This window comes from Pleurodeles waltl, chromosome 8, assembly GCF_031143425.1.
Source record: "Pleurodeles waltl isolate 20211129_DDA chromosome 8, aPleWal1.hap1.20221129, whole genome shotgun sequence".
NCBI classification, from domain to species: Eukaryota; Metazoa; Chordata; class Amphibia; order Caudata; family Salamandridae; genus Pleurodeles; species Pleurodeles waltl.
The window spans coordinates 600,332,081-600,352,482 of record NC_090447.1 but is presented as its reverse complement, the minus strand read 5'-3'; the positions used below and the strand labels follow the sequence as shown (position 1 = coordinate 600,352,482).

Sequence of the window (20,402 nt, the reverse complement as noted above, 5' to 3'; positions counted from 1 at the left end):
TTTATTTTAAATAATTCAAAAAGTATTATGATTTTACTCCACTGTACGGTGCCTCCTTTGTTTTGTATTTTAACAAGCTCTGGCAATGCCAATATGTCTCGCCTGTGCAAGAGCTATTGGCTTTGCCCATGTGTTTTAACCATGTTGTACACCAGCGTAGCTGCTGTTCAGCATGGTTAAAAGTTAGTGGAGTAGAAGAGAGTTGCATGGAGTGTCGTTGAGAGGGATGGCAGAAAGTGGACTAGAATATTATGGAGTAGAGTTGAAGAGAGTGTCTATTGGAGTGGCGTAGTGTGGAGTCGCATAGAGTGGCATAGAGTAGAGTGGACTAGTGAAGAGTAGGGGCGTAGAGGGCAGTGGCATTGAGTGTAGAACATTGGATTCAGCTGCATTCAATACAGTGTCATAAAATGCAGTGGTGTAAATTAGAGTGGATCATAGAGTGGCGCAGAGTGCATGGCATAGAGTGGTGTAGAGTGGAGTGGCATAGAGTTGAGTGATGTAGAGGGCAGTGGTGTAGAGTCGAGTGGCATAGAGTGCAGTGGCATAGAGTGCAGTGGCATTGGGAGGTATAGAGTAGCATAGAGTGGAGTTGAGTGCAGTGTTGTAGATTGCAGTGTTGCAGAGTAGTGTCAGTGCAGCAAAGAGCAGTGGCATAGAGTACAGTGATGCAGTTTAGAGTGCAGTTGTGTGGAGTGCTTTGGTGCAGAATGCAGTGGTTAAGAGTAAGGAAGCCTAGAGTGCAGAGGCATAGAATGGAGTGGCACAGAGTGGAGTAGAGTGTGGTGTAGAGTGCAGCGGCTTAGAGTAGATTGTTTGAGACTAAAGTGGTGTAGAGTCGAGTAGTGCAGGGTAGAGTGCAGGTGCATACAGTGGAATAATGTGTAATGGCGTAAAGTGCAGTGGCATAGTATGCAGTAGTGCAAAGTAGATTACAGTGGATTGGGGTAGAATGCAGCAGCATAGAGTTGAGTGTTACAGATTAAAATTCATTGGCGTACAGTGTATTGGCATACAGTGTATTGACATATAGTGCGATGGTGTAGAGTGCAGTTTTGTAGAGTGGGAAGAGTACAGTGGCGTAGAGTGTAGCTATGCAGAGCAGATTGGTGTAGCCTAGACTGGAGTGGTGTGAAGTGCAGTGGCAAAGAGTGCAGTGGTGTAGAGTACAGTGATGAAGAGTGCACAGACATTGAGTAGAGTGGTACAGTGTAGAGAGGCATAGAAGGAAGTGGCATAGAGTGCAGTGTAATAGAGTGAAATGGTGCAGAGTTCAGTGGTGTGAAGTGGTGCAGAGTAGATTACAGTGGAATGGCATATACAAGAGTATGCATGGTATGGTAGTGAACTGCCTTACAGACAGCACATTTTCAGTTGAAATGACCATTAATTTTGAACAGACATACAGTTTTACTAATAAAACGTCACAGTGCACAAGCGAAAATGTGTGGAAATTGCATCTCCTAGTGTAATGATTTATTTTGATCATATTAGAGAATTTGTTTCCATCACACTACAGAAGTAAAAATAAAATGTGCTTCATTTGTGTTCCTAATTCTGATATATCGTGAAATACTTACATAGTTCATTTAAATGTTGTTGTGTGCTAGAAAAAACCTCTCTCCTACCTCCAGTATTCAGCAGGATTGTCACATAAATCCTCTCACTTTGAAGTCAGAGAATGAAAAGTAAACAAGCGCCCTCGGAAGACAGCACCTGACATCTGACCTTGGTCTTTGAATGCACAGCTAATGTGAGAAGATGAGAACGAGATTTAAAGGCCTGTTTACAGAAATAAATTTCTGGAAGAATACAGTAAGCACGGTTTAGGTAATGAGAGGGGCAAACTGAACCTGGGAGCCTAAAGCAAATAAAGCCAGAAAATGTGAGTTACAAAGTCAATGGTAATCAACAGGCAGAATGCATTCCTAGGTCAACTTTCTGAAAGTTCCCAGGATGACTTTAGTAAACCAGACAGCTGTGACAAAAAAAGGAATGCAAGTGGTCATAATCCACAAAAAATAACCTTTATTGATCAGTTCTGATGCTTTGAAGTCTAATGTTCTGCATTGGGCTGGAACTGCTTACTGAATACATTCAAGAATAATTAAGTGGAACATTAGTCTTAACTATAAATTGTTGCTCTTAAGCTAACAAAATGTCATCATTTCGTACATTGCTTCACAGATGCATTTGGCCTCGGCAGACAATTGGTGTAAGGACTGGGAAAATCTACAGGAAATGTTTTATTTCATCTCTTCCAAATTGACAAACAAAGTTTTATTTTCCTCTAAACACAGGAATTGCAGCCAAACTGAAACATAAAAGACAGCTGAGATGATTGTCAAAGATTCAAAGTACCCCTTTGAAAGTTAAAGAATGAAAGAAAGTGCTATTGATGTGAAATCCAAGACATTTGCAGGAAGACCCAAAATCTGCTTGGTGTAATATTCTATTAAAAACTGATAACATAAAATGGCTTTGGTCCCTAGTAGGGACTGGTACTGGATCTCACAGATTGCTAATGATCATTTCTATTCCAAATGAGTAATTGAAATTATGTATTGAAAAATATTTATGCCTCCAGCTGTTCCATGTCATCTGAAACTCTTCATTTTTCAAATACTGATTTATGTATTTCCAGGGAAGAAATGGTCTTTAATAAAACGAAATCACTATCTAGCAGATACTCTCTTGTGGGGCAAATAGTTTTATACCCTTTTTACACTAGTTTTGGAATCTAGCACTATTTGCCTTCATGGAAAGGAGCTGTTATACTTCCATTACCCAAAAAAGGCTTAAAGAAGGTTCTGAATAAGCATCAGTTCATCGTTCTTCTTGACGCCGAAGGAAAATTTATATTGGAAAAATTACACATGGGGCAATCAATCCTAATTTAATAACCTTTAATCAATCGGATTTCAGACCTGGATGCCTCAACGGTCAATAACATTATTGCTGTTAAACGTTTAGTAAAGAAACCTTAAGAAGGAACCTCAGTCTATAGGCATGCTATGCAGATTACTCATTTGCATTCGGTAAAGTTAATTAGAGCAAATTATGGGAGAAGTTAGGAAAGTGCGAATTAGTTGGACCCCATTACACTTCCTAGTAACCCTGCATGACAATACCTGGTGTCTGATTAAATTAACAAAATGATTTGTATCTGCAGAAATTCCGACCACCTAACAGCCTCAAACAAGGTTGCACTCTTGCTCGACTTCTTTTTTCATTGTACATTGCTAACTTGTCCTCACTTTTTATTCATAATGAGGTTTTTTCCCATAGTTTAGGAGGAAGAGCAACCAGCTATTTGACCTGTGCAAATAATATAATCATATTCTCCCTGACGCATTCAGGTTTACAAATGCAGTCATTAAATCTACAGAAATGTAACTTAGGAAATGATGTAAAAGTCTTGAAAACTAAGAAAAACAAAAATAATAGCATTTGGTACATCTTGTTATTGCCTAATCTTAAAAATAGATTACCATGTTCCCGAGGAAATCACAACAAACAACTATAAGTGGACAATAACTTAAAATTGGCAAATACAATCTCAAACATGAAATTTGAGGTCCAAGTTACCTCGCAGACAGTCAAAGAATTTTGGGATGTCTATCGGGGCACACAATTTGTCAACCATCAAAGGTAACAGAATTGAAATTAGTACCTTCTCTGCTATGTGGATCAATAGTTTTTTTCCATAAAGAATTATGGAAGACTTAAAACATATGTAAACAAATATATATTTGTTTTATTACATTTACATTCTTCCACCCGACAGAGCAAGACAAGATTTTATTTATCCTTTACATTGCTAATTTTCAGGCACCCCACTATTATAATAAATTACATCTGTGAATGATTAATATTTTCTGGGATTCTTGATATATAAAGAAGTGACAACAGCAGACAACGACATTTTGAGTCTGAATCTTGTAGAGATCAACTGGTTTTTTACATAAAACAATTTGCCCCTGTGAACAGAGCTTATGAAACTGCCTTTCCAGTATAAAACAAGAATAATTAATTTATAATCTGAAGCCCGAATGTTTCACACCTATTACTCCATGTCAATTCGAAGATCCTTATTGTGTCAAAGGGCTGCCTTTTATGTGGTTATGAATCCATTGAACATATCCTATGTTTATGTCCGGCCCTCGTTGATCGAAGGAAAAAATATTTGAAGTGTGCTTTTATCACCTCTAATTGTAGAACTATCTGGGACGCTATTGCTTACTGTTTTTCTGACCGAGACTGAGCTTAATGGGAAATTGACTATAGTTTTAAGTCTTTCATACTGACGCTTCAATGAATTTGATTTTGTGATAACTTATTTGACTTTTTAACAATGGTGTAATTCATATTTTAATATTTTTATACAATAAACACATACATTCATTGTTTGAGAGTTCTATGTGTAGTGCTCTTCAATGTTCCCTTGACAGGTTTCTGACCTTTATCTTCTCATTGCTTTCAACCTTTTGCAGGTCTGTCAGGACAACACGTTCAAATGTGATCAGGTGGAGTGGTACTATATTGGATGCTTGCAAGAATGAATACTTTGGCCTCTAATTAGCGATCTGTTACCATTATTTGTTGTATTATGTGGATGTAAACAGTCTTTTTAAGTAGTAGTTCAACTGTAGTTTTCTTTAAAAAAAACTGTTGTTGTTTAACCCCATACTAAAACGGTTGTTATAAGTCTGTGGCACAAAGTCGAGACTTTTGTTAAGCACTTCAGTCCCATTTATGACATTTGATAGACTAACTTCCGAATTTAGGTTTGATTCATTTGTTGGGCTCTGTCCTTGCCCCTGGTGGTCATCTGTGATTTTCCATTTCTTATGGTGTCCTGGTAAGATTTTATTGTGCCTGGTCTTCTGCCTCTTCATTCTGCATTGCTTCTCGCTAATAAATATTTGTTGTAATTAAGGTTAGAATGGAAGGGTGCAAGAGGGAGCCAGGAATTTTCATCGCAGTTATTTCGTCTTTGTGGGCCTTCACCACCACGGTCATCACTGGATGTGAACATCCACTTACTAGCTCCTCGTCTCTTCTTGTTGCATTTTCTCTGTTTGTACCCAGAGCTGGTATAGTAGTCCTTTTTGACTTAAAGATACGTTGATTGTGGGAAGACATTTCAACATCCTGCTTGAGTTTGATCTGTTTCATATTTATCATAAAGTCCTTAATTTCAGGCATCTCATTGTTGATTCCTTCCAGTATAGTCTTCTAGATAGTAATTTGTACCATGTACTTCAATTTTGTCTCTTTATTCATAATTCCTACAGGCATATTTTACGAAATTCTTTTGGATGTGTTGATACTAAATAGAAGCCAATCTCTTGTACATTTGAATGATATACATTTTTGTTTAGTGTTTTGTAGTTTTTATTACCTGGAAAATGACAACATAGCTAACAGCAGGTATCATGAAAAACCTATGTGTAAGGAATGGTCGATTGGTCTCGTATTCGTCACATTTTAACAGTAGTATATATAGGACTCCTGCATCATTCTCAACCTTTTCAACATGAATTGACAGTTTGCTTAGAACCTATTTTTCTTCTCCCAAGTGAAAACAAAGCTCCTTCCACAACAGTACATTTTATTCCTCCTCTTGTAATTCTTTCCACACGTTTTCAGGCATCCACTTGCTCTGTACACTACCTCCTTAATATACATGCACCAATCCATATTGTTACACCAAAGTTAAAAAGATGGCACCACATGGCTCGCCTATCAGTTTTACAATTTTCATTTGCCTACCATCAGCTAATCTTGCAAAATATCTGGGTATGTCTCACCAGTGTTTAATCCCGCCATATTCCCAATGTTGGTAAATACAATTGCATCACCACCATTTCCCTCATCACCAAAGTAATTTGACTCCCCACTTCTTTCCAAAAATGATCTACCTGCTGGCAGACCCACAGGGTATCAATAAGCCTGCCTTCCTTGCCCCAACCCCTAGGATTTTGCTACTTTCGGTGCAAACTATTTGTTGCAATAGGACCTGTTGATAACATGCTGTGTGTATTAAGCTGCACCAGCTGAAAGCCAGACTTAATTGCAACTTCTACTGGATATCAACAGGCGTCCGCACCCCCAGCATCCTTCTCCTCTTCCTCCTCCTCCAGAATCCCCAGGTCATGTCTCCATTTCAGTTTTTGTCCAGAAGCCCATGCAGGGATGTGGAATTACTGTTGACTGACTTCTTGGCTATATTGTTTAAGTCAAGTACAACAAACTTTCATGTTTATTTTGTCCGTAGGACAAGTAGACAAAATGCCCTGTAGCAAAAATCCTTTTGCTGCCAATGTATGATGAGGGTATGCAAAATAGATTTGTCTATTGGTAATGCAAGATTTACAGCCATATGATTATAATGCTCCCGGAATGATTCTTGGCTATATTCCAATGCATGTGGAGGTTTGGAAGTAACATTTTTAATTGCAAACATTTGCAATTTCATTATTAAAAAATGTTGAAATTTACAGGCAGTTTTGCTAAACTATCAAGCATTTTTCAAGGGTAACTTTAGCTAACGTTTCTGAAAGACATCATTTAATAAAATGTTTTGTCCAGGCCAGTATTAAAATAAATATTGGAGAGTCCCTGTACAAACCTTAACAGCAACATTATGGGCAACATAAAAAATGAACTACAAGCCCCATTCTTAAACAAAGTCACAAAATTGCATCCGCTGTTCCGTCTCTAGCAGGGTTTACAGAAGTATGCCTGGAAGCCATATTCCTCACAAATGTTTGTGAATTTCATTTTTGCAAACTTGTGCAAATTGACCTCTTAAAACTTTTTTTCTCCAGTGGAGAAATGTATTCTCCCATTGAGAATGCTTTTTTCTACCACCCGCACATTTATTTTTTGAGGGGACAGGGGTCTTTTACCACCCTGGAAAACATTTTACTCCTGCTTTGTAAGGAATACATTTCCAACCTGTTCTTGTGGTGGGGCAGGGTGGGGATGGACTGTAAAAGAGTTGGTCAATGCTGTTCAACTTGTATGTTTATCAGAATGCACACACTCACGGGCATTCCAGCCCTGGATCTACCACTTTTCATCTTCTTCCTGCTACCAGGAGATGTATTGCCCACAAAAATCTTCATGCAAGTGCCGACTAGCATATATAAGAAAAGCTTATATGCGGAGATAGCTTTGAATCACGGGCCCATAACATATGACTCTGACAAGACCTTGCAGAGTTTATGTAGCTGTAAAACGTAAATCAGCCATTGATCTACTGCTTAGCACATGCTCACAGTTATAGCAAACAGTTGCACAGTGAGATTAAGTGATTGGCACACGAATTGCATAAAGTGCTCAAGTGGAAAAGGTACCTCTGTGAGCCGTCTTACTGATCCTTAGGTGGCAACTTAGACACTGGCCCAGAAATATGAACTGGGTTTATTTACAGTAACACTTTATGAAATCGAGCCACATCACTGCATGGCATTACACAGGGCAAGTGCTTTGTTGTACAGGGCAAGTAGATTTATGAAGTATTTCATCCCTTTGATGTTTGTTATTCTTAAAAAAAAATCCACATTCCTCCCTAGCTCTTATTTAAGTACCTGAAATGTAGCATGGTTTATGGAGAGGTTCTGCCATTATCTTGTACCACAAGGGAGATCCAACTTGTATGTCTTGAAGTTGGTCTGTTTTTTTAAGTGCATATATCACCTGAGATATTTGTTTTTCTGTGTCTGATAGTTAATATCACTTTTTGAAGCTTCATAAATGCCTTTATGCCTCTCTATCCCCATATTTCCCCTAATTTGGGGGTCCTAAAATATCTCCTGTTTAAAATTCCTCCAGTGTCATTTAGTATTTTCCATTTCCAATGAGGAGTCTGTAAAGTGAGTTTGCCTCTCTAGCCTAATCTCACATTTGCAGCTTGCTAAACCTTACTTTCATTATGTATATGGCTGCTCCTTCCAGAAAATGAGGTCTTCTGGGAATACCTTCGGTTGGTTGATCATACTTAAGCCTTATGGCCCTTTTTTCATTCATTATTACAGTAGAGATGTTTTTATCTGGTTTCTTTTTAGTTTTGAAAATGTTCTAAGTCATCAAGAGGACTTACAACTTGCTTTACAGATGTCACCTTGAATAAAAGGTGGTGCTTAGTTGTTCTCCACCATCTCATCTGTGAAGGCTAGAGTGTTTTCTTCAGTTATTGTACAGTAAGTGAAGTGATCCAGTGTGATGGGTAACTTTCCTTAACAATTATTACTTTCCCTTGAGGGGCAAGTGAGAACCACTCGGGGTTCTTTCTACTCTCCTGTGAGGGTCCACAACAAAGGCTCCTGTGGAAGAGTCACCATATGTATGGATGACATGTCTTCCCAGGGAGAGAGAGAGAAATTAATGAGCACACAACCAGCACCGCACCCAACGCTACTAAAAATGGATCAGAAAAAGAATGAAAGTCTTTCGTATCACTGTATCAAATGACTTCTTGCTTTCAGCCGAGAGAAGGAGTAACTGCCTCTTGTGTACAACTTAATCTGGTTTTATATCCCATGGGTTTGTCCTTTATGAAGCCTATTTGAAAAGTGGACATATGTGTCCTCTAGATTTTTAGTTTTCAGGTTGCAAAAAACCTATTGTGACTGAGCTCACCAAGAATTTACTGTAGGATTACAAACTGCCCGTTGCTTACCATTTATTGGCTTTCTCACTATCTTTTACTTGCTTCTTATTCAGTAGCATGCGCTTCGCCTCTTGTGTTTTCTATCCCCTGAAGCATAGCTCCTTTACCATCCTTTTGATTGGATGACTTGTATTCTTCCACTGCTTACTTCTAGTGAACTATTTTATTTTTACTAAGCACTAAATGAGAGTGCATGTTTTTTCCACCTCTGTGCTTCAGGAGCTTTTCCTTTCGCACCTTCAGTGCTCCATGTTGCTCTTGCTCCCTTGTATGCTGCTGCCCTTTCTATTGCTTCCCTCACTTCCAACCCAAGGGCCCCTTTCCTTTGTGTGTGTCATTTTTCCACATGTGGTTTCTCTACCCTTGTTACCCTCACCTGTGTGTGCTGCCTACTCTCTCTCGCTACTGTGCTTCACCCCTGTCAAACACCCGCCACCTCCCCACGCTCAGTGTTGCTCTCTTGCTTATGTACTGCCTTTCACCTGGTTCCCCACCACTCGACTTTCTCCTCCATTGCCTTTCCAACCCTTGTGGTCCTGTATCATTCTTGTTTTGTGCTTTCGCTCTAAAAACATACATTTGTTCACTAGTAATCCGAGTGGAATCAGCAATCTTAGCTCTGCAAATAAAATCTATATACACGCATGTGAGCACCTAAAGAATGATGCGGCTAGCATCAACGTTCGCATACTAGCCTTTTTTTTTGTGGCGAGGCTGGTTGATTGTGCAAAATGTGAGACCTGTTGACTTTTCCTATGCTTGTCTTAGTTCTTGTTGAAAGGATCTTAGTAAACATCTTAACATTGTTAATTGGGGTGGGGCGGGGGGGGGGGGTTTGAGTAGCAGCTACAGGACTTGTATATAGTGTTTGTTGGGATTTAATATTAACGTAAGAATTGATTTCCTAATTTCTAGGGTCACTGCAGCAGAATCAGAAAAGGAGTTGAATATTTTGGTCATAACCCCCAAATAAGTGTTGCAACATTTATCTCTTTTTGATTCATAAATCAGGGAGTGTAACATTAAAGTATCAGGTCAGTGAGGTGTTACAATACAGTATCTCACTAAAATAAAACAATCATTCACTTGGAAATCAGTGTCAATCCCCCAACGGAGATAGCCATTGTAGATGTATGTACAAAGAGAGCCTGTAGGAACCGTCTCAATTCTGTTCAGTGAACCAAAAAAGGGAGGAGGAGGGGTACTGTGGACAGAGCAAGGAGGGCAAGGGGAATGGGGGAGTAGATCTGTTCTGCCGTACCATATCAGATGCCTCTATTATAGGGTATGTCCACTGCAGAAGCCTTGAGGGTATTGAACCCCCCCCACCCCCCTCCTAATCATACCCCCACTGCTGTGAGTAGCAAATCAGCCATTAACCATTAGGGCAAGGAGGAAAGGGGTAAAAAGAGAAAGAAAACCCTCTGTTCAGGCATAATAACAACCAAGGAAGGGTTTCCAGACACAGGAGAAAACTTCAAGATTATCATTAGGTTTGTACGTGACCTTTGCCTGGCTGGCCACTCTGTGGAGATCAGTCAATCATTCAGAGTAGATTGGGGTTGAGGGCTGTCGCCAGTGTCGTAAGACGCATATTATTGCTGCTGCAAGCGCTGAGACTAGCAAGCGATGCACATGTGTTAAGTCTGGCATATTTGTTATGTCCTAGAGAACAGCTAATTGAGGAAGGGGCTACAGGGAAGGAACTGTATCATCTCAGGTGGGTCCAGACTTGTCTCCAAAAGTGCTTCAGCGCTAGGCCGGACCAAAGGATGTGATGGATATTGCATTAATTAGCATGATGTTTCTAGCAGAGATCATGAAGTTGGAGCTTAGCCCTGTGTAACTTACAGGGAACCAGTACCAGTTATTCAAAAGTTTAAAGTATAAAAACTTTAGCCTGGGCTTCTGAAAGACAATATCGTTATCACGTAGCAACAGCTTCCAGACTTCCAGGAAGAACTTTAAACCAATGTGTTCGGTGGAGCTGACATTGGCAGGGGGTGTGGGGGGTGCGCAATGATATTATGCTAATGAGTCTAGGCACTATTTGGCAGGACTGTTCCCATAACTGTGGGTATTGAAGGGCGGGGAAGTGCAAGAGGACCACAGGTGAGGCCAAGGGAGGTACGTAGGCAAAGGGTCCATTTTCGTAGCACCAATAAACCGCTGTTCCCAGGCTGTACTCCTATAGCATTGAGAATGGTTTGATGGCTCCTTGAAACAGGAAGAGGGGAATTTGTGCAAAGTAGGGTCTTCTGCTACTTCAAAGTAAGCTGTTCACAACTTAGTAACAAATATTTAGAACAGAACTAGTCAACTAAGATTAAATACAGTAGATATATTCAAGTCGCCTTGATTATTATATTAGAAAGAGAAATGGTATGCATTTGCATTCTATATTAGTCACACACATTCAGTTCAAAATGGTAAACATACATACCCTTAGAAAAGGAGATACCTATAAGAGAAAAAGCATGATAATCATAACAAAGCCTAGACCTCTAGCTCTGTGTATCTAGAGGCAGTAGATGTGTCTCTTGCATCTGCATCCTTTGTATGAAACCATTTCAGAAGTGCATTTTGGTTTATGAAGGGTGTTTAGGCCCTGCGCACTGAACGTCAGGAAAGCAATCAGATGTTTAGGATTCAATCTGCTTGTTGCAGTGTTACCCCATCCACTGTTAAAATTCTGCCCTTCTGTAGCAGTATATACTCCCTCCACAATCATTAACATCCCAAGCCATTACCATGGCAAATTCTCATTACCTCCCTTGTTTCTGCTGCTGGAGCCCTACCATATATGTTTTCTTTGTAGTATGAACTCTGCTATGCTCCTGTACAGTGCACAGTCTCAACATTATAAAATGAAAATCAACAAAAACATCAAATTATCATCTCAAGGGATAAATATCTCTTCTGGACCCTTTAGAGAGAAAACATACACAGTGTTATTTTATTTCATAGTTCAGCAAAATCAGTCTCACCTGTTATGGCCAGGGCAAGCTTCGTAGGTGGCGCCCAGAATGTTTAAGGCGACCTCAAGCAGCAACATTCTGTATAGAACTGGCAGGTTTTTTTTTTTTTTTTTTTTTTTTTTTACAGTTTGAAATAAGTCTGTATTTATGACAAACCAGCAAGAATACATGCTTACTGCTCTCAGCATGATGAAACCAAGTACCAACATGTCTAAGAATGGATATACAGATAGACAATATAACTTTTGTATTTCTTAAGAAAGATTGGCTAATGCCGGTCAAGGAAAACTGCCACCCATTTCAGCCTGACTGTCAGCCTGAGGCAACTTTACTGTCTAAAAAGTCATCAGTTCAGGCCAAAGGGTCAAGGTCCTCCCTAGGAGAGATCGGGGACCAAATAACTATTAAAGCAACTGGCTAACATCCAGGTGCATCTCAGTCTCTGTTCTGTCCTCCAGTTGTCTTTTATTCTTCTTTGTGCCCCTACTTGCCCTTCTAGATTGTTGTGATTGCCATTTGGGCTGCTGGTCTTCCAATGAGTCCTTCGAGCTCTGCTTCTCTGATTTGAGATTCAGTAGCTCGATCTCTTTTTGATTGGTGTTTATTGTTCATTCGAAAGAATAGTCTAAAAGGGAATCCTCACTTCTACTGAATCTATTTGTGACACAGATAATCTGGCTCCACCTTAAGTGAATTCCGCTTAGCTTGTCAATGCTGACGCATCCTGAAACCCAGATTATGGCACCCTTATATGTTATTGGTTCTGCTCTGCACACTGTTGGAATCTCTTTTAGAGGTTAAAAGATGGATTTGGGGAAAAATGGCTTGTGTCATGTTGTTCTTTATTCAGTGGTTGTTGTAGACAACACAGGTACAATCCTGGCCACTAATGGTGCCTTCCTGGACTGCAGAAGGAAGCAGAACAGCTCCTGGAGGAATATTTCAAGTTCTGAGAGTGGATCAGTACCCAGAGCTCCTCTAAGTCACAGATTGTTTAGTCTAGATTTATTTTCTCCGCCGTCTGTCCTATCCAGCGTGCACAGATGTCTCCTCTCATTAGTCTTTAATTATTGCCTCTTCTGAGCACATTTAGCTGACTCCAATTGGATTATTGCACTTTCCACTTTCTGCAGCGGGCCATACATGAAAAGATACATCATAGGAAGAAAATCAGGTTTTCATTCAGCTGTCACTACCTCGTGATCAAGGTTTGTTCACATTATGATATTCACTGTATAAGAAAAGCAGAATAAATATGTACAAAAACAACAAGGTGATGGATGAAATGCTTTAATTAATCTCAGCCACTGGCAATTGCTCGGGCCGCTTCCCAATCCATCATTTTTTTGCCCACCATGCCACTTCAGTTTCGACCCAGCCATATGCAAATTAGTCTTGACCCTGCTAATCATGGGAACAGTCTAGCCTGGACTGCCAGACCAGGTCTTACCTGAACCGAAACACAAGCGTTCTAGGACCAGTTTCGCCCTAGTTAGGGCTCTTCAACCCAGGATAGCTTGGTTCCAGTGGCACAGTTGAGCCCAGGACCTGAGCAATTGTCAGTGGCTGAGATTAATTCAAGCATGCCACCCATCACCTTGTTTTTGCATTTGACACTCAAAGTGCAACATGGGTCCCGGGCTTACTGTGCCACTGGAACCAAGCTATGCCTGACTGAAGAAACCTAACTAGGGCAAACCGGCCCTAAGTTGCTTGTGTTCTGGTTCAGGGAGGACCTCCTATGGCAGTTCGAGCTGAACTGTTTCCATGAGGAGCAGAGTCAAGACAGATTTCGATATGGCTGGGTCTAAACTGAGGTGGCATGGAGGGTAAAAAATGATGGATTGGGATACGTCTGAACGATTGCCAGTGGCTGAGATTAATTCAGGCATTCCATCCGTCACCTTGTTTTTGGATCTGTAAGCACAGACATTCAATCAGTATGACTGTTCATCTGGGTGCAAGTGTGGTTACTTTGTGCAGATTGTGCACTTCACCACAGCTGTTATTCTAGTGTCACAGTCTTCATTGCTGTGCATCTCTCACTTCCCTTCTGAGAATCAGAAGTGGGATACTGTCCTTTTGAGATCATCTTTGCACATCTGGTAACCAAGTAGCAACACTCTGGTCTTGGTGGTATCAGCCTCTTTGCTAGCAGAAGGGCAAAGTCTATAAATTTACATTTGGATTTCTCCTTCTTCTTTTTTCTTTATTCTAATTAACTTGATTTATTTTTTAAATATTTTTGTTAGTTTATATTTCAGGGGCTAGTAAAACAACATGGAATTAAATAGGCAAGTCAGATTTGAGCTCACCATTGCAAAGATAATCTTGGAATTATATCACTGTAGTTTGTCTCCCTAATATAGCAGAGCTGGTGATAATCATATAGAGGCAGAAGACAAATTGCTTATTGCCTCAGAATGTGAAGCTCCCTGGTGACTAGCAATATCATTATAAAGCATTTATGATATGTGTTTTTTTTAGTTTTTATTTTAATATGGACCTTTCAACTGAAAAAATGTGTTCTTTGATCCTTCCCAATCAAATTCTTGAATCGCTAAACATACTTCAGCGGGGATGGTATGGGTGCCTGCGTTACAGTAACTCACCTGTGTTTCATTATACCCCCAAACCCACCTCCTACCATCTAAAATTAACAGCACCAGTGCTTTTGGAAAAGGTACTCCATGTGGATTGCTGATTCCGTTCCCTCCCTATTTCTATGCTAACCAACTATTCTGCACTGCCAGATATTTATTTTCTATTTTTAGAGGCAAGCACTAATACATTATTTTTGTGCTGCACCAAAACTCCTCAAATGTGTTGGCTTAATTATCTGCCTTCTTTCCTCAGTTATTATGAAGAATGGGGTGTGTAGGCATCCAGGCATTGTGTGTGCGGGAAGTAAGATCAGTGTGTTTCAAAAACTGTTGTGATGAACACGGACTGTGTTTATGCTGCTTTGCACTAGCTTTCCTCACACACTGAATGAAATAGTCCACCTGTTGAATGTTTTTTTTTCTTATTTGGGTTCATAGTGACATCACTAGCCACTTCTAATAAATTTCTTGTAGGTATTGTATTGTCTACAAACAAGTTCTGACAGCCGATCACAGCAGTACAAAGACAATAAGGGCATTTTAGGAAGATTAGTCACCCACATAATATGGTTTTGTAAGAAAGTGGATGGCGGTCCACCACAAGTAGTAGTCACTAACCCATTAGGCTCAGGCAAACGTTACAATAATGTAAACCTTAACACAACCCCTGGTAGTTATTGCACACAGCAGACAGGCAAAGAAAATATGTAAATCATTTGGAGGTACCGATATAGTTAAAATGTTTAAAAAAATAAAATAAAAAAAAACTAATTCAATCCAACTTCAATTTATTAAAATAGCAATACATTTTTAAAAATCCAGGGGAGAAAGTAAAGCACCAGCAAGAGCTACTGTCGGTGTGTGCCTGGGACCTATGTGCATTTTTAGGAAAACGGCAATGGAACATAGGTTGGCTCCACCAAGGAACTTTGTCCCGGTTAAAGATTTTAGCCTCTGAATTAGTCTCTGAAATGAAATTCAAAATCCTCCAGGGAAGCGAAGCAGCAGCGGTATCTGGCAAATTTCCTTCAAAGTCAGATAGCCGTTAAATTGATGTCCTGCTGAAGCTGTTGATTTTGCCAGGAAAAGTCTGATTTTGCACACAGGAAACCCTTTCATCAGCCTGATACTTTTGGTGCCTTCACCCGGTTAAGATTTCTACCTTCGGACCTAGGCTCTTTTTTGGAGCTCAAATTCCTTCCGTTGGGTAAGGCATCAAGTAGCACTGAAGTTGAATAGGCTTGCCTAGAGGGTCTGCTGAACTGGATTTTAAGGCAGTAAAAAACAAAAACTACTGAGTGGGACAAACCTGATTTTCTTGCCCAACAATGTCGTGCCTTAGAGCACATTGACGTGGGTAGTTAATCCTGGTCCTCCAGGGGTGTAGATGTCCAAACATTTTCTAACTCCAAATTTTTTAGAGACTTCAGAATAAGTCCTTCTAGACTCCAGGATCTCATGAACAGCACTTTCTCCAGCAGAGTCCACTCATCTTCCAGTTGAAATTGGTCACTGGCCACTTCAGGAAAAATGGCTCTTGCAACTTGGTGTGCTTCTGTAGAAAGCCAGCTGACCCTTGGAGCCTACGTCTGTGTTTTAGGTACAGTGGGACAAGGTTGAGCCTTTCAGGTCTCCTCAAAGTTTCAGACCGCATGTTCAGTCCTCATCTGTTCTTCCACATGTCTACAAAGTGTTCTGAGGGCTGGCAGTGAGTTTCACGTTTGTAGAGTTGATTAATTTACATCACTGAAAACATGATACTACAAAATATACTGTTCTTTAAAACCGGTCTGACACAAATTGAGATATCCAGTCTTTTTTTCTTGAAATTCTGTAGCTTGGTGTTTACTATGTACGCCATAAATGTCATAGTAAATGGAAGATGTGAAATAAGTTTAAAATTGACAGTCACTGCCTACGTTTGTGGACTGTGATTAACAAAGGTTTGACTGCTGCCTTCTTGCAATGGGCACGGGGAGCCAAAACTCCTTATATAATCCCTTTGTCTTGAAGAGTAATAGCATAGTTACCATATTGAACTTTGACACGGTTGGGAATTCTGAAAAGGTAGTATAAACCTATTTTCCAACTTTGAGGAATCCAAGGAGACTGTATTAATGGTCATAGGTGAAAAGGACACACTTTTACGTTGTATAATTGTCATGGACACAAAATAAGTATAAAGCTATTTGCACAAATTTGATGATAGTGACACTAATGCTGCCAATGCATTGCATGTGCTGTATAAATGAACAATAAGATGGTTGTTAGCTAAAATAGTGTTTTTTCTCTTCTAGGATATTGTTACAATTGGAATGCTGTCTCTGCCTTGTGGCTGGCTATGCACAATGATAGGACTTCCCACCATGTTTGGTTATGTCATCTGTGGGGTACTGTTGGGCCCATCTGGGTTAAACAGTATTAAGGTAAGACCAGAGGAGAAAAATGTTCAATGTTTTAAAATTCTTCAGCGGTCTTTTTTGTACTTTTTCTAATTGATAGTATCCTTGTGCACACCTTTTTATCTGCCAGGAACAGAGACTGAAATATCCATGTTGCATATAATGACTTACTTGATTAACTTGATGTTCTACTCAATTTCCTAGATGTCCTAATGTGAAATTCTCTGGCTTTGTTCCAGGCCGAGAGAATATATTCAAGTTTTTGATGATACAGATCACTTAATTACTTTATCATATTATTGAAATGTCCTTAATTCGCTTTGGAGTATAGGACTAGGAGCGTTGAAATTTTCATTTTCTGTGGTAGATAAATTCTCTTGAAGAGAAAGAAGTCCAGCTCACACAGTGGAAAGCACATGAACAATTGTTACAAGAAGGAGTGGAAGTTCCAATGACAAAAAACTCCTCTCACTTGTGTTAAAATTACTAAAAATGGTGTGATTTGTAAGAAACCTCTACAACTCTTTAAGGCTTTAAGATAAACTAGAGCTTATAAGCACATTAGTTTATTTAGAAGAGAAGCGCAACTTCTAAAGTATATAGGGACTGATTGGCTGCTATTTTTTCAGCAGCATCTGTGCCATACTCAGATAAATTCAACAGTAAGGCAGTCCTACTGAAAGTTTGTTTGTGGATCTGGTCTACCTAAAGGTGTTGTTATCAGGGCAGGCAATAGGAGTACATACACTTGACATTAGAACACATTTTCAACCTCTGATTTCAGTTTTTTTTATGTGTACTCTGTTTAATATTAGACCATAAGGCAATAAATAGTTTGAATCCAATATATTCAGCGTAGGTTCAGAAGTAACAGTAAAGACACTTAAAAGGCTATTTGGTGCATTACCAAAACAACAGATAAAACAAGTGTTGACACCACTCTACCGTGCAGCATCACAGTGAACTCGGGAATTCTGTAGCTAAGCATAAATTTTGAACAGTTTTAATCTGTGTCAATCTTTCTTCCTTCCATTTATCACTTGCTGAGTTTTGTAACACGTTTGGTTTGTACTGTTGCATCAATGCACCTTTGTCCGAGATGAGAAGTATACTTTCTAACAACCTATCCCAATCACTTTCATACAGCTAAATGTCTTTTAGAAATATAACTTAGCAGTCCTATCTTAAAGATAAAAAGCCTAGCCATCTTAAGTGAAAATTCTTAAACTAAGTATTTGTCTTACTGTTCTCCCAATTACTGTTTTATTGCTTTTGAGGTTTTTCATAGTATAAAACTATCAGCATGATCTTTCAAAATAAAATATTATGAAACTCTGAGCACTGACATGCCTTGATATAATAATTAACATAGTACTCTCTACAAGGCCTAGTGCATCCGTTATCATGCAGCATAACAGAACCCAGCCTGGTTCAGTTGCCACAATTCTTCCCTAGCCATCTCAACAAAGCACCCGGTCTACATCTGGGACCCCAAGCAAGCAGAAGCCCCCAGTCTGCATTGATGGTCTATCTGAGAGCAGTGGCTTATGTACAGCGGACCATGTGGATTCAAGTGCAGCACATATACATATAATTACCAACAAATAGTCTCTGTCATGCTGTGGACCAGGCAAGCACCATTCACAGCATGATGCACAAACCTCCAGGCACTGCCCCGTGTATGCTTGTGCTGTTAAGCCATGTCTCTTCCTTTTGCAGTATCTTAAAGTGCGACCTTGCACACTTGTGGAATACCTTTTCAACACATTAACATTTCCAAGTAACTTCTTTAAGTTTCCTCAATACTAGCCTCTTTATTTCGTGACTTGTTTTCTCAATTGCTAACATGTACCTCCTTGGCTTGAGCTCTGCACCTGATCCGGCCTTCTTTACTTGAATATCACCAACATATCAAGTCTGACTGCACAGACATACAGGATTTAGAGGCTTTGTTTTGAGGATGGTGTGTGGAGGCGGTTAGACACACACTCAGTAAATTCAGTAAGCGCCAGTCTACTTGACTTAAGAACTTCTCACCTCTCTGACATCTCTGTACCTTGAATAATTTCAGTTTAGTTTTTAGCTGAATGACATCCTTGTCAATCAGAAAACAAAAATGTTTTGCATAGTGCATGCATTTTAACCCATTCTCTTCTCATCTAAAACTCGCCACCCAATTCACCCCTCCAGGCCCAATGACCTGCTTTGATTAGCGTTCTATGTCTGAATAACAGTACCAGTCAGTGAGGCACAACATAAAAACTATTTTCCACAGGCCAAACTGTAGTTCAAGATTCCTCCAACCAAGCACTCTCCATGATGTAGGTGCTACCAGTCAATCAGTGTGCTTCAGCACCACTTTAGGAATAAAGTGCTGTATGACTGCAATTTCGGTACAAAACATGACAGCTCTGTATTGGATATGAGTCACTCAGAATACATTGCAGGCTAGCATCATAACAATACCACCTCTTGGATCCAGTGCATTTTCTTACTGCCTCCTGATCTTCACATGTGGATGCCCTCAGCTGAATTCTAGCCACATTGATGATTGCCAAACAACCAGGTAGCCCATAATCTAGGCAGCAGTGTTAATTTTAACTCAGTCTTGCTGCGCTCTTACGCTCTGTGAGATGCCTTCTCTTTGTGAGCGTTCTGTAAAGGAGATGGGGAAGCAAAAGGTGAAAAATTTGAAAAGCTTTAAGTAAAGCACAGAGGACATGAGCAGTAGCAAAAGCATTACGTTAACCAGTTGCTGCTAGGAAGTGAATTCCGAAAGAATCCCAGTCTCAATTAAAAGCCCCAAACTAGCGCAAGTTGAACCAAAAAGGAACACAAATGTGCCGTACACCAAAGAGGGAGTGAAGTGGGCATTATCTACATTGTTAGAAATGGGGTCTCTAGTTGGCAGAGGTATGCACCCATGTCCAAGTAGGGACCACAATCCTAGTCAGGGTAAGTCGCACACAATCCAAATTATCCTGTGCCCACCCTCTGGTAGCTTGGCACTGAGCAGTTAGGCTTAACTTAGAAAGCAATGTGTAAAGAATGTGTGCAATAAATCATACAGTATCAGTGCAAACACCACAGAAGGACACCACACAGGTTTAGAAAAGTAAAGAATATTTATCTGAATAAAATACTGTTGAAACAATGAAAATCCAATGTACACAAGCATGGTTATGACTTTTTAAAGATTAAATCCAACTAAAGCTCCTAGAAAACACAATAGCTCCAACTGGGTCCTTCACGGCGTCATTGACTGAGTCGTTCCCAACAATCTGACACCACAGATGCTGGTCACGAAGTCACACGGACCCCCAGGTACAGTACCTTTTGAACACAAAGAGTAAAGACGTTGCATGGAGTCGGAAAGAGCCATCTGTGGAGTTGGTGCAGCGTCAGTCCCTTATGGTGTCCGAGGAGGGAGGTGTCGGTTCCACACTGCGAGGCAGTTGGAGGTGGGGCATCGGCTTCGTCCGGATGCAGGGGGAGATGATGCGTCGTCATTCGCAATGCGTTGATTTCTTGTGACCCGGCTGGATCGCTGGATCCGGTCTGTCAGGACGTGATGTGTCGACTTCGCAGTGTCTCATGACCCTGAGTGACGTCAGCGGAGGTGCAGCGACATCGGACTTGCGTTGCAGGCCAAAGTCGTTGTGTCCAGCGAGGTCCACAGAGCATGTTTAAGGGAGAGAGCATATGCACTTTAGCACTGGTTAACAGTGGTAAAGTGTAC

The 20,402-nt window shown here is 40.2% G+C and overlaps 1 protein-coding gene across 5 annotated transcripts in view; it reads left to right on the top strand.

Annotated features, from left to right (window-relative positions):
* TMCO3 (transmembrane and coiled-coil domains 3) overlaps positions 1-20,402 on the top strand; it is a 612,636-nt gene that overhangs the window by 201,953 nt on the left and 390,281 nt on the right. For all 5 annotated transcript variants that reach the window (XM_069204660.1, XM_069204658.1, XM_069204662.1 and 2 more), the window contains exon 5: positions 16,559-16,687. In XM_069204660.1, coding sequence (XP_069060761.1) covers positions 16,559-16,687 — 129 coding nt within the window. The remainder of the gene's footprint in view (positions 1-16,558; positions 16,688-20,402) is intronic.